General features: G+C 41.6%; 1 protein-coding gene across 1 annotated transcript in view; it reads right to left on the reverse strand.

Annotated features, from left to right (window-relative positions):
* Positions 1–15,470, reverse strand: part of CACNA1D (calcium voltage-gated channel subunit alpha1 D) — a 368,515-nt gene that overhangs the window by 51,318 nt on the left and 301,727 nt on the right. Inside the window, exons 31-37 of the mRNA XM_069084375.1 lie at positions 13,125–13,175; positions 12,619–12,747; positions 11,490–11,555; positions 2,898–2,989; positions 1,927–2,086; positions 1,065–1,192; positions 817–913 (exon numbers count right to left, since the gene is read on the reverse strand). Coding sequence (XP_068940476.1) covers positions 817–913; positions 1,065–1,192; positions 1,927–2,086; positions 2,898–2,989; positions 11,490–11,555; positions 12,619–12,747; positions 13,125–13,175 — 723 coding nt within the window. The remainder of the gene's footprint in view (positions 1–816; positions 914–1,064; positions 1,193–1,926; positions 2,087–2,897; positions 2,990–11,489; positions 11,556–12,618; positions 12,748–13,124; positions 13,176–15,470) is intronic.

Below are 15,470 nucleotides of genomic sequence, written 5' to 3' on the forward strand. Positions count from 1 at the left end.
CTGCTGGTTACTGTCCTCCCCCCCCTCCTCCTCCTCCTCCTCCTCTTCATCTTCCTCCTCCTCCTCCTCTGGATTCCTCTTCCCCATCCCTGAGCCCCGCTGGCTGTGTGTTACGTCTATGCTCCCCTGTAGCTGTCAAAGGCAGCCAGCATGCATGGCCAGGCACTCTTCCTCTGAAGTTTTTGTAAGGGAAATCACCCAGTTCCTTGTCTGACAGCAGACAAGGACAGAAGCACAGTAACCAGCAGCCACATCAACGAGAGTATTTCTCTGCACACATTTTCTGAGAATGAGGCAAATGCAATTACACACTCAGCTGCTATTGGCTCTCACAGTGTCCTGCAGGGAAGGCCTTGGGTCCACACAGACAGCCCAATAATCTCTCCCATCTCTAGATGGGCTTTCAGTGGGCAAAGCCTCCATTTATTCCCTGAGAGGAAGACGTAAGGCAGGACTGAAGCCCCAGAGACAGAGGCAGGAGGGTCACCTGGGGCCTGCTGTGCACATTTACCTCTTGGAAGCTCAGAGGGATTAGGGGCCTCAGAGGCCTGGCAGAAATACGCTCAACGAGGACTTCCCTGGCACCATTTGTGAAAGCTCTCACCCTGGGCAAGTTGCTCTTCCTTCTGTTCAGTGCATCCCCCTAACATCTCCAGACCTTCCCTCTGGGCCACACGGAGCCAGTGTAACCCAGTCCTTCCAGAAGGAGACACATGATGGGCTCTCTCAATCCCCACCCAGGTAGCACCCCAGGGTTTGGTCAGGAAGAGTCATCACCTAAGCATCAGGCGGGAGGATGCCAAGCACCAAACCCACCTTGCACGCTACTCTGTGTGGGCACAATTTGCCAAAGCCCAGTGGTGGTTGGATCCTTCGAAGCAGAGTCACCACATCCAGGTGCTTAATTCTTCCTCTGAAACAAACACACAGCATGAGGGGCCAGTGTGATGGGCCTTCAGAGAGAGCCCTGGCTGGCAGAAGTGTAGGGGAGGGCCTCCCACTCCGCCATGAAGAAAAGAGAACACGAGCCAGACCTGGGAGACAGAAAAGCCCCGGGCACTTACTTAGCTTCTGGGTCGTACTCTGACCATATTCTTTTGAATTCATCCAAATGATGTGGACCCAAAATAGACCAGTCACGGGTCAGGTAATCAAAGTTGTCCATGATGACAGCCACAAACAGATTGATGATCTAGGCATGAAGGAAAAACAAAGCTGTCCCAATCCTAGGGGAGAGACTTCCCTTGGGGCAGCGGGAGGAGGCTGGGAAGAGTCTCAAGCAAACAGCTGTTTAACTAAGGGAAGTTATCTGAGTCAACTGGAGTCCTCCAATCAGCACTGAGGAAGGGCCTGCCATCACCTTAGGGGTAAAGGTACCATGAGAAGGTTAGACAACTACCCTGTGAGGAGTTGGAGGCCCCTAAGGATTCTGAGCTCACAGTAAAGGAGGCTCGTTTAGAAGAACCAGGTTTAGCTGAAGCCTTTCTGCACAGCAAAGCCTATTTAAGTCTCAGCACGTCCCACCAGGCCCAGGCCACCTGAGGTCCTCCGAGGCCCTTATTCCCCCTGAGATTCTGGTATGCCTTTCTAGGACAGTTGTGGTATGATCCTGCATGGGAGCAGGAGGAGCTGCTCCCTTATTATTCACCTTCTCAAGAGTCTGAAGGATGATGGAGAAGCTTCCCCCCACTCCCCTCCCCACCACCCCCCACTCACTTAGGGCAAAGGTCAGGTGCCAGAGCGGGCCTGGGAGGGGCCTGTCACACCAGAAAGCTCCCCAGATGCCCTCCCCTGTTGGCAGCTGGGGCAGCGAACCTAGAGCAGCTGGAGCCCAGACTGCCTTGCTAGGCTCAAAGCCCAAGGGTTCAAACTCACTCTTGCCCACAAACCTGGGTACTAAGTGAAGTTGTGGTCTTCATGGCTTACCAGAAAAGCACAGAGCATATAAAAACTGATGAAATAAACAATGGCAAAATTGCTGCCACATGTGAACTCCTCCCCAGGGCTGTAATCAGACTCTGGGTCACAGCGCTTCCCAGGAAGACACGCCAACATGATTTCTTGCCAGGCCTCACCAGTTGCACACCTTTTGGGGGTGGGGCAGGAAAGAGAAAGGAAAATGGAAGAGGAGAGAGAACAAAGGTTATAGAAATACACACACAAACATATATATATATATGTATATGTGTATGTAGGTGTGTGTTTATGTCATCTAACCCTAATGATTTTAGGGGACATCAATTTGAATTTAAAATTTGATTACTTGCAAGTTTTAGTAGATGTCCTTTCTAATACCTATGGGAATTCAGAAATAACTGGCAAGTTGGAGTTACCACATTCATCTTTTGTATACAAGTGGGCACTTCTCTAGCACCTGGAAATCATTTATTCTCCCAAACTGCACCACCATGCCTTCTCCCAGGTCCTTTAGCCTCTAACGTGGTTTAACAAGCCTCACTGTTGCTAGAGGCCATAAACACAAGCTTCTGCTTGGGCCACTGCTGCCTCAGCCTAACCACGGACCTTCCTCAAGCTTCTGGAGGTTTCTCAGCTGTTTGAGAACACATCCTATCACTCGTTTCTCACAATGACTGGGAGCTAGAGCTAATGATTAATACCCCTCTTCTACCAATGAGGAGAGTGGGTCAGGAGCAGTCTCCCCATTCTCCCCAAGCTGGTAAATGCTAGAGGGAAGCCCCTCCTGCCTCTTTCTACGTCAGCCTCCTAACCGCATGTTCTCTCATCATGACACTGATTTCCACAGACCAAGGAAGAGCCTGAAGCGCCATCCCAGACACACAAACGCCCAAGGGGGTGATGGGAGGGGAGCTGGCTGTGCTGCAGAAGTCCGTGCTGGCCCTCCCAGGTGGGGGCCGGAGAGCCGCGAAGCCAGTCACCTGAACAGGAGCAACACAGCTTGCGGAAATGTCTGGAAATTGTTGTTCCTGTTGATTTGATTGTTGTCTTTCATGGCCACCTTCCCAAACATCTGGAAATGAAACAATAAGAGAGATGTTGACACAGGAGAGACAGCGACTGAGTCAGCAGGAGTGAGAGGGTCCCCAAAGGGAGACTAGGCCGAGGGGGCTTGGTGCCTCTGGGCACTTGTCCCTCACTTCACACCACAGGTTCCTTCTCAGACAAACAGCCCACCATAAGACACAGAACCTAAAGGCAGAAAGAAAGAGCAGTCGCAGCACCTTTTGTGGAAGGGGGGAAAGAGCTAACCACACTTCACAGTAAGACATGATGAAAATGAAGAATTCAGAGAAACACAGAAAGACCTAAGGACTGATTCAAAGTGAAGTAAACAGAACCAGGAAAACAATATGCACAAGAATGAAAAAGAAAAAGAAATGTAACGCTAAGTATAATGAACAAGCTAAGGCTCAGAGAAGAATTGAAAAAAAAAGAAGGCTCCTTCATTGCACAGGTGGAGACCCATGGGTGCAGAATGCTACACGCACTGTCAGAGGTATTTAATAGGCTGTCTGGTTTTGCTGAATTGCTGCTTTTCACTTTACATCTTTGTTATTAGAGGAGGGTTGATGAGGGATAGAGAAGACTCTATCTGTAAAATAAATGGGACAGAAAATAAAAAAGGTATCAATTAGAGAATAGGAACTAAAGCAAGGAAAAAGATGCTCATTAAGCTTAACACTTTACCATGACAAGAGCCTGTTCGATGTGGAATCGATTTCCCTACCTCCCAGCCCATGTGGCCATGTGCAGACCAGACCCTAGAGGATACCTGCTTTCTCACTGACCTCCAGGTAGTGGTGACAGCAGGACCAAGGACCACAACCTTAGAGCAATTCCTTTTAAAACTCTCTTTCCTCAAATGATTTCCAAAGAGTTTCTCTGGGCTCCCCTGTTCTGGGAGTGGCTCCATTTCTGCCCAGTCCACATTGTAGTGGATGAGCTGAGGAGAGTTTATGCCTAAAGGCCATGGGGGAGGGGTAGAGCCAAGACAGCATAGCAAAGGGAATGTTTTTTGGCAGCCTCTCTCAACATTCTCCTCTACACAACTTAAAAAAGCACATTATATTGAATTCTAAGTGGCCTAACCAACAAAATATAGTGAATCATTTTTCCAACCCAAGGCAGCTAAGAAGGTCTGTAGACATGGGCACGGCTGACTGGGAGTGCAGAGTGAAGACAGCTATGGCTCCTGGTGGTGGCAGTGACAGCAGTTCTAGGAACACTCAGTGCCAGAGATGGTAAGGGGACTTAATACCTGGTCAGAAAGAAATTCCTGGGGCCCCCTGTACTACCACTGGGCATAGGGCTAGGCACCAACTAAAAGGCTCATCACGCATTACCCTGTTCTGGGAAGCAGTTTCTGGGGGTGGAGAGGAAAGCTTGGGGTCATAAGGGAGCAGGGGCCATACTGAAGGTCAAGAAGAAAACAGTACAAGCAGGCAAAAAGAATCAATTCAAATAACATGGAGCCAGAGTCAGGATCACACAAGATTTAGCAGTTTCCACATTAAAGGAACAGAGGACTTAGAATATGATATTCCAAAGGCAAAAGAGCTAGGGTTACAATAAAAAATAAGACACATACTTACTTGGGTGAAGACAGAAGAGGAAGTCAGTGACCACTGCCTAGATCATAGCATCTAGGAAGCATAAAAAACTTACAAGCCCTAAGAACCAGCTATGAAAGCAGCAAGACATAAATCTTGAAGTTTAAGACAGAGGTCCCTCCCATCCAAAGTCCAAAGTCAAGAAATAGGCTGAAAAAATGATCAAACAATAACAAAAAAGAACCTGACGATAAAAACGACTTTTGTGACAGTTAAGCTTAAGACAAAGTCAGAAGACAATAACTTGAAAATATCTGCAAGCAAAACCTTGAAGAAAATGTAGATTGAATACAAGCCCAACAAGAATTCCGAAAAGAGTTTAAAAAAGCAACTAAAACTATTTAAAAACCAAATCAGATTGGTAGATGAAAAACCAGGAAAAGAAATGAGAGCAAAACAAAAAATGTTGAAAATAAATTAACAGCTTGGTAAAGGAGGCATGAAAAATACCAAAGAAAATAACTTCTACAAAAATTAGAATTGACAAAATTACAAAAGAAGTCCATAACTCCACTGAAGAAAATAACTCCTTAAAAATCAGAATTGGCCAAATAGTGAAAGAAGCATAAAAGCTCACTGAAAAAAAAAAAACTAGAATTAGTCGACTGGAAGCTAATGACTCCATAAGACATCAATCAAGAAAAAACAAAACAGAGCCAATGAATGAAAAAACAGAAGAAAACTTGAAATATCTCATTGAAAAAACAACTGACTTGGAAAATAGATCGAGCAGACACAATTTAAGGTTGACTAGATTACCTGAAATCCATGATAAAGAAAAGACCTGAGACATCATATTTTAAGAAATAATAAAGAAAAACTGCCCTGTAGAACCTGAGGGCAAAGTAGAAATTGAAAGAATCCACTGATCATTGCTAAAACAGGTCTCAAAATGAAAGTTCCCTGGAAAATTAAAGTCAAATTCTGGAGCTTCCAAGTCAAGGAAAAAATAGGGCAAGCAGACAAAAAGAACCAATTCAAATAACATGGAGCCACAGTCAGGATCACATAAGATTTAACAGTTTCTACATTAAAGGAATGGAGGGCTTAGAATATGAAGGCAAAAGAGCTAGGATTACAACCAAAAATAATCTACTCAGCAGATACTAATTCTACAGGGGGGAATGTACATTTAATAAAAAAGAGGACTTCCAAGCATTCTTGATTAAAAGACCAGAGGTGAACAGAAAATCTAACATTCAAATCAACACTCAAAAGAAGCATAAAAAGGTAAAAATGAGTGAGAAATCATAAGGGAGACTCAATAAGGTTCTATCATTTACATCCCTGTAAGAGAAGATGGAACAACTAAGAACTTTATTATTATTATTATTATTATTATTATTAGTGCAGTCAAGAGGACTCTACATAGACAGAGGGCACAATGAGTCAATTATGATTTCCAAAGGTATGAGAAAGAGAGATGCATTGAAAGAAGAGAAAGGGAGGATAAGAATGAGGAAAATAGGAGTGGCTAGGTGGCACAGTGAATAGAGCACCAGCCCTGGAGTGAGGAGGACCTGAGTTCAAATCCAGCCTCAGACACTTAGCACAAAAAAACTAGCCATGTGACCTTGGGCAAGTCACTTAGCCCCAACTGCCCTCCAAAAAGCAAAAAAAAAAAAATGAGGAAAATAATCTTACATAAAAGAGGTACACAAAGAAGAGTTTTTACACTAGAGGAGAAAATGGGGGAGGGGAGTACACAATACTTGAACTTCACTCTCATCTGAACTTGTTCAAAGACAGAAAAATATATATACACACAGAGTTGAGTAAAGAGATTTATCTTACCCAACATAGAAGCAAAAAGGAAAGGGGCTAAAAGAATAATAAGATAGTAATGATAAGAGAGAGGATAGATTAAGGGAGGCAGTAGTCAGAAGTAAAGTAGACTTCTGGAAAAGGGATAGGGTAAAAACAAGAAGGATAAACAGAAGAGAATAGGATTGAGGTAAATACACAGTTAGCAATCATAACTGTGAATATAAATGAGACAAACTCACCTATAAAAATGGAAAATGATAGAAGAATGGATTAGAAACCAGAATCCAACAATATGTTTTTTACAAGACACCTACTTGAAACAGAAAGACATAACAGAGTTAAAATAAGGGGCCAGAGCAGTATCTATTATGCTTTGGATGAAGTGAAAAAGGCAGGGGCAGCAACCATGAACATAGATAAACCAAAAGCAAAAATAGGTCTAATTCGGAGATAATCAGGGAAACTACATCTTGCTAAAAGGTATCACAGACAATGAATTAATATCAATACTAAATTTATATGCACCAAAAGGCAGGGCATTCAAATTTGTGAAGTAAAAGTTAAATGACTTATAGGAGGAAATGGACAGTAAAACTATATTAGTGGGTGACCTCAATTTATCTGTCTCAGATATATTTAAACATAAAATAAATAGAAAAGAAGTTGGGCAGGTGAATAGAATCTTAGAAAAGTTAAATATGATATAACTGGATAATATTGAATGGAAAAAGAAAGAAGTATACCTTTTTTTCAGCTGTATATGGCATCTTCACAAAAAAATGACCATATATTAGCCCTTAAAAACCTCACAAACAAATGCAGAAAAGTACCCTTTTTAGACCACAATGCAATAAAAATTACGTCCTAAGATGGGCCATTGAAGCACAGATTAAAAAATAATTGGAAACTAAATAATCCTAAAGAATGAGTGGGTCACAGAACAAATCATAAAAATAATCAATAACTTCATTAAAAAGAATGAAAATTTTGAGCCAACATACCAAAAGTTGTGGGATACAGCTGAAGCAGTACTTAGGGAAAATTCAAATCTCTAAACACTTACATCAATAACAGAGAGAAAAAATAGATAAATTAATTGGGCACACAACTGAAAAAAGCCTAGAAAATGAACAAATAAAAAAATCTCCAATTCAATACCAAAATAGAAATCCTGAAAAAACAAAGGAGAAATTAATTAAACTGAAAATTCAAAAACTGAACTTATAAGAGAGAGAGAGAGAGAATTCATTGGTTAGTTTGATTTAAGAAAAGATGAAAACCAAATTAGCAGTATCAAAAATTTTTTTAAATGAATGTCTCAATGAAGATGAAATTAAAGCAATAATTAGGAGCTATTTGGCCTAATTATATGCCTATAAAACTGACAATCTAAATGAAATAAATGTTTCTTTATAAAAATTCAAATGGCCCTATCCTAGAAACCTATCCTAGAAAAAGAAATTGAATCAATCATAAAAGAGCTCCCTAGGAAAAAAGCCCCAGGACCAGATGGATTTACAAGAGAATTCTACCAAACATTTAAAGAACAATTAATTCTAATACTGCATAAGCTATTTTTAAAAATATGTATAGAAGTAATCTTGCCAAATTACTTCAGACACAAATTGGTTTTGATAACTAAACTAAGGCGAGCAAAAACAGAAAAAGAAAACTATAGACTAATAAATATTAATGCAAAAATGTTAAATAAAACACTTGCAATGCTATTACAGCAATATATCATAAAAATCATACACTGTGATCAGGTTAGATTTATACCAGGAATGCAGGGCTGGTTCAATATTAGGGAACCTATAGGTATGATTGACCATATCAATAACAAAAACAACAAAAATCATGACATTAAATCAATAGATGCAAAAAAAAGTTTTTGACAAAATACAAGCCCCATTCCATTAAGAATACTAGAAAACACAGGAATAAATGAATAATTTCTTAAAATGATAAGTAGTATGTATCTAAAACCAAAAGCAAGCATTATCTATAATGGGGATAAACTAGAAGCTTTCCCAATAAGATTAGGAGAAAAAAGCAAGGATGTCCATAATCACTATTATTATTTTAAAGTGCACTAGAAATGCTAACTATAGCAATAAGACAAGAAAAAGAAACTGAATGAATAAGAATAGACAACAAGGAAACAAAATGATCACTTTTTGCAAAGATATGATGGTATACCTATGGAACTCAAGACCAACCACAAAACTAATCAAACAATAAACGAACTTTAGCAAAGTTTCCAGTTATAAAATGAAACCACAGAAATCATCAGCATTTCTATATACTACCAAAAAAAAACCCAAACCACAGCAGGAAGAGACAGAAAGAGAAATTCTACCTAAAATAACTGCAGACTATATAAAATAGTTGGGAGTTAACCTGCTAGGAGAAACCCAGGGACAGTAAGAACGCAATTACAAAACGCTTTTCACATAAATAAAGGCAAGTAAGTATTTAGAGAAATATTATTGTTCATGGGTAGGTCCAGTCAATATAATAAAAAAAGGACAATACTACTTAAATTCATTTGCTTATTCAGTGCCATTCCAACAGAACTACTAAAGAATTACTTTATAGAGCTAGGGGAAAAAATAACAAAATTCATCTGGATAAGCAAAATGTCAAAAATGTCAATGAAAAAAGTGAAGGAAAGCAGCATACTGGTAACCGGATTTCAAATTTTATTTCTTACAAAGTGATAATCATGAAAACAATATGATATTGGCTAAGAAATTGAGTGGTGGATCAATGAACTCAATTACATACACAATATGCAGTAGTAAATGACCATAGTAATCTAATGTTTGATAAACCCAAAGATCCCAGTTTTTGGGGAAAAAAATCACCATTTGACAAAATTGCTGAGAAAACTAGATAACCATCTGACAGAAAGTAGGTATAAACCTTCATCTCACACCATATACTAAGATAAGGACAAAATGGATTAGTAATGTAGACTTAAATGAATTAGAGAAGTATGCAAAAAAGGCACCTGTCAGACTATTGATAAGGGGAGAGTTTATTACCAAACAAGATACAAAGATGATTATGAGAAGTAAAATAAATAATTTTGATTATATGAAACCAAAAAGCTTTTGCATGAACAAAACTAATGCAACCAAAATTCAAAGGAAAACAGAAAACTGGGAGGAAAGAAAAGCACTCATTTCTTAAAAGGAACTGAGTCAAATTTGTAAAAATAAAAGTCACTCCCCACCTGATAAATGATCAAAAGATATGGACAGTGCATTTTCTTTTTTTTTTAAGCAATCCTTGTTAAGTAACTTGCTCAAGGTTACATGGCCAGTTATTTCTGGGTATGGTGCTAAGTGTCAGAGCCCGGATTTGATCCCCAGGTCATCCCAACACTGGAGCCGGTGCTCTTACTCTCTGAGCCACCTGGCCGCCCCTAAAAGTGCATTTTCAGAAAAAAAAATCAAAGCTATTAAACAGTCACATGAAAAAATGCTCTAAGTCACTAAAAGTTAGAGAAATGTAAGTCAAAATAACTCAGATTCCACCTCACACCTATCAGGTGGCTAACATGACAGAAAAGGGAAATAACAAATGCTGGAGGGGATGTGGGAAAATTGGGGCACTAATGGTGGAGTTGTGAATTGGTCAAACTGTTCTGGAGAACAATTTGGAACTATATCCAAAGGGTTATAAAATGTGCATACTCTTTGAGCCAGCAATACTACTGCTAGGTCTGCATCCCAAAAAGATTTTTAAAAAGGGGGGGGAGGACTCACGTGTACAAAATAGTAGCTCTTTTTTGGTGGCAAAGAATTAGAAACTGAAGGGATGCCCATCAACTGGGGAAGGGTTAAATAAGTTGTGGTATATGAATGCAATGGAATACTATTGTACTCTAAGAAATGACAAGCAGGATGGTTTCAGAAAAGTCTGGGAAGATTTATATGAACGGATGCAGAGTGAAGTAAGCAGAGCTAGGAGAACAACATACATAGTAGCAGCAATATTGTAATAATGATCAACTGTGAATGAATTAGTTACTCTGATGAAGACAACCCAAGACAGTTCTGAAGGATCCATGATGAAAAATGCTGTCCACTTCCAGAGAGAGAACTGATAAACTGTGAATAGAGATTGAAGCACACTTTTTAAACTTTTTTTTTACCTTTTCCCCCTTCATAACATGGCTAAAGTAAAAATGTGTTTTGCATGACTTCACGTGTATAATAGATATCATATCTCTTCAATGGGTGTGGGAGAGGATGGGAAGAGGGAGAGAATTTGGAACCGAAAATAAAAATTAAAAAAAAAAAGGCATGGCAGGACAAGTCTGGCAAAGCTACTTTTCACAAGGATCTTCACCCTGACTGAGTCATGCTCCCAACTTCCTATTTCCTGGTTCCTTCAAAGAGCACAGATCCCCAATTCAGGTGGTCTCACATGCATAAAGGGGCCTCCAGTTCTGGTAGTCCCTTGACACCATCCTGTTTTTGCAGCTAGCAAAGCAGCTCTGCCCCTCTTAAGCATGACCTCAAGTTAGATCAAGTTAGAAATCTCTCTACAGTTGCACACATCAGAGTCAAGCCTCAGAGAACAGTCTTATCTTTTAAAAAGTACCTTTTAAAAACCAATCACTGAGGGAGCTTCAGGGATGAAAGGATTTTATCTAAGATGCAGACACACGAATTACTATTTGTTCCAGATTCTCCAGTGGTTTGTGATAAAACACAATTACACAAAAACACAACAGACATTCATACGGTTGGCAGGATCTTAGTAAGTGTTATAAGGCACTTGCTGTGTATTGTTTTTCTAATAGAGCCTCACCCCCAGCCCTGGGAGGCAGCTACAGCAGGTAGGAGCAGCAGTGGCCCCATTTTATAGTCAAGGAAACTGAGTCTTGGAGAATGTCAGACAGCTATGGTGAGGGGCAAGATTTCGATGCAGATCATCCTGGTTTGCAGCCCAGGGCTTTACCAACAACACTGTAAGATAAGCCTAAGCCTTGCCAGGTGCCCTTTGAGTTCCTGCTGGGCGTGCTCTAACAGAGAAAGGAAGAATGGAGTTGATCTTATCAGCAGAGACTAACAGGAGGCACATGAAGAGTTGGAGGAAAAGGGGTCTGGAATGACTTACCTGCATCCCAATGACAGCATAGATGAAGAACAACATGGCTATGAGAAGGGCAACATATGGGAGAGCCTAAAACAAGACAAGAGCCTCAGTCAGCATCTGATTGGGTGCCGAATTACCACTCTCCAAGGCATACTTGGCCAGAAATCCCATTGAGTGTTGCTCTGGAGAACCTGTGCCCTCCCAATCCACTTTTGGATAGCTCCAGTGTTTTCCTTTCCAATAAACTGACATTTACCCCCTTTGCAATTCCTGCCCCCTACCTCGCCCCCATCCTTCTCCTGTTTAAGCAGCAGTGGGAATGTACCCATGGTGCAGTCAGGAGGGAAAATAGACACTGTCTGGATTCTGAATCCACCACTGCAGTGGCTTATTTTGGTTCAAGACAAGTGCTGCCAAATATGACAACCAAAAACTTTTAAAACAAAAACATTTGAAAGGTTTTCTTCTAAAACAAAAACTCTTTTGGATTATGCAGTTTCACAGAGGCCAGCAGGTGGGCAAGAGAACTCTCAAAATGTCCAGTTTTTCAAATTTGAATCTAAAATTCCTACAGTGGAGTTTGGAGAACCATTTTGAAGGCTCTATGCTCAGGCATCACATTGTAGGTGAAATCATGGGAGAACACTGTCCTTCCACTACTTCTAGTGAGCAATGGACCAGGTTCTACATCACACTGAACTCCAGGCTCCCTGAGACAGGAGGGATTGCTTGTGCTTTGGTCAGGATCCTGCCAACCTATCACCTCACACCTATGTGTGACTTCAATCTCAAGGTAGCATGTGGACATGGTGAACATCCACCTCACTTGTAATGCAATTAAACAAAGAACGTGTTTCTAATTTAAGTCCTCTGTAGGAAAATCCAAGGTATCAGCAGATCAGCCAAAAGCATCTGGTTTCTTTCCGATGGCTAACTTCTGTGTACATCCACAAACATCCTGTGAGTATTCACTCATTAAAAATAATGCAAAGTTTGCAAATCAACAAACGTTTACTGAACCCTTCATACTGAGTTCCAAAAAATGGAAGAATGTTCAACTGGACACTCTTTGGGTGGGTTCCTCTATGAAGAAGCTCCAAGGTGTGTGTGACTATCTGGCCCCCACAATTCAAACTGAGCCTCCTCTCACCTGAAAGGACTTGATGAAAGTCCACAGCAGCGTCCGGATTCCTTCCCCCCTGCTGAGAAGCTTCACCAGCCTCATCACTCGGAAGAGACGGAAGAACGTGATGGAGATTCTGTTGCTCTCTTCCGAGTTCTGCAGGGTGATCACGGAGCAGTCAAACACAGTGAGAAAGAGAACGTATAACACTCTCAGAAAAAAAAAATAGCAACAGATGTGAAAGTGGCAAAGGTAAGAAGTGAAGATGTGTTTCTAAGGCCTTGTCATCTTGAAAAACCATGGTATGAAAAGAAAACGTCCATGCTGACAACACAGGGCCACCCCGTGGCAGCCACACACACACCACATGCATTTCCTAGTGTTGAGGAGCTCGGGAGACTGCACACTGACAATGACCATTCTAGGAGGACAATCATGAAAAAGACAGAAAAAACCAGTGGAAAACTAGACATGACCAGAATAATAAAGTTAAAGAAGCGGCAAAGCCACCGGGGATCAGCCACTAGTCTTACCCCAGGAGCAGCAGTTGGGACAGGGACAGGGCTATTTTCACTGTCAGTTGGCTTTAAGAAATCAAATAAAGATGAACAATATTAATGATCAGGAGTCATAAGCAGAAGATTAGGAGGACATTTGACATGTACACTTCTTGGCATAACACACCAGTCAGCCCCCTCCCTAGAAAATGCCAGGAAATTTCCACACTAACCCTAAATGTGCCAATTCCTACTTTTTACCTATTCTGAACCTTTCTCAAGGTCAGGTCAAGGAAGAACACACCCCAACGCTGAAAAATCCCAGGAAAGATTCAATACCCATAATGGCAAAATTTTCAAGTCCCTTCTTTGTCTTTCTCAGATGATGTTCCCCTCCTTACTTTGAAAAGGGAATAAATGAAGGTTTTGAAGCATCCTCAATAAGGGATGCTGCTGGAGCTTTCTGCCTGAGGAACAGGACTCTGATGCAATAGAGTATCAGAGGATCCAAGGGGACCCCCGTGATCTGTGGTCTACTCTACTGGCCCACATTGGCTTTTCACTGATTGGAGTCTGACCCTTTGGAGTGACCCTCAGTCAGGCACACAGCCCCATGCCTTGGTTTTGCCCTTATGGGACCTTACTTTCATTTGCCAGTTTGGAGTTTTGAAATCATTCATTAGAATGACAAAGAATCCAGGTCACTATCATTTCATAGCACAAGAATCCCAGGCAGGAAGCAGGAGGCCTATGGACTTGGAGCTTTGATGGATCTGCTACTGCTCTCTTCAGGACACACTCCATCTTCACTGAGCCCCATTTACTCAGACTTTGTGATTATTTAAGTAGGGGTTGGGCTGAAGCTTTTTGTTTGGTTGGTTTTTGCACTATGAACTAGGAATTTGCCAAGCAAATTCTTTTTTTTTTTTAAGCAATCGGGGTTAAGTAACTTGCTCAAGGTTACATGGCCAGTTATTTCTGGGTGTGGTGCTGAGTATCTGAGCCCGGATTTGATCCAGGTCATCCCGACTCTGGAGCCAGTGCTCTTACTCGCTGAGCCACCTGGCTGCCCCTAAGCAATTGGGGTTAAATAACTTGCTCAAGGTTACACGGCCAGGTGTTTCTGGGTGGGTGCTAAGTATCTGAGCCCAGAATTCGATCTCCAGGTCATCCTGACACTGGAGCCAGTGCTCTTACTCGCTGTGCTACCTGGCCACCCCGACCAAGCAAATTCTTAATATAGACTGCATAAAGTTTTAAGTTGAATGTTTAAACTTCTTATGAATAAGGGTAAGAAAGCCTCTTTTTTTTCTCCACCAATATAAGGACCCCCAATGTAGACCCTGCAACAGTCAAGGAGGAACATTTCTAAGGGAAAGAAAGAAAAAGGGAGAAGGGGCAAGGGGAAAAGGAAGGCAAAGGAGTCTCTCAGGAGGCACATGAGGGTGATGGGGCCTTTTGCTGCACTGTTTGGTGCTGGGGGTGGGGGGAATCTAAGGAGCAGCATTTCAGCAGCTCTCCCAAAAGGTGGAGGAGGATGAGAAGAAGGGAAGGATCCTTAGGACATCACTGGAAGGAAATGTGGAAACTAAAGGTCCCTCCATCTCTAAAGAACTCTTCCCCAAAGAAAATACAGTAGAAAATGCCTATAAAAGAAAAGCAAGAAAAGGAAAAGGAAGGGGCATCAAAGAACAATAACTGGAAAAGTGAATTTAAAAGCATCTCAGCAGAGCCCAAGAACAAGAGGTTCTGAATCAGCTGAAAACAGAGCCTTCCTTCCCAAGTGGTTTACAAAGCGACCTTTGTAAATGAGCTTGTTCAGTGAAGTTTGTGGTGTTTCTTGTATTTTCCTCTTCTGCTGACCAGCTTTTAAAAGGTCACAGCTTCCTAACCTAAGACTTATCCTGGGCATAGTAACAAAGAGGCGCCATCTTTCCCAAGGTCTGTAGTCTCCTTGGTCATACCCACATGGTCGTTCTTGTCATGGATGCATTAATCTAGTAGGAGTGAGAGGGGTATGATGTCCCCCCCTCAACCTCTCCATGTTTGATAGCTCCAGGAAAGCAGAGACGCTCACTTCCTAAATCCCTCCAAACCTGTTGTCTGCTCACAGATATTTGAGGAGACACTTTCTTAAGTCCTTCCTTTAGCTGTCAATGAGCCCAGGCAGCCTCTGTTGCTTACCTCCTAGCCTGCCCTCAGTTTGATCCCCCGCAAGGCTGATTTTCACATGAGGCCAAGGGAGTGAGCCAAGGAGATTTATGAATTACAACCCTCTTTTCAAATGAACCCTCTGAATGATGAGAAACTAGTAGCCTGGGAACTGAAGACCAAGGCTATCCACTGGGTATTTTAAAATGAAAAAAAGATGTAATGGGTGTA

The sequence above is a fragment of the Petaurus breviceps genome, unplaced genomic scaffold (genome assembly GCF_028583685.1).
Source record: "Petaurus breviceps papuanus isolate PSGF00001 unplaced genomic scaffold, PetGlider_PUasm1.0 174, whole genome shotgun sequence".
NCBI classification, from domain to species: Eukaryota; Metazoa; Chordata; class Mammalia; order Diprotodontia; family Petauridae; genus Petaurus; species Petaurus breviceps.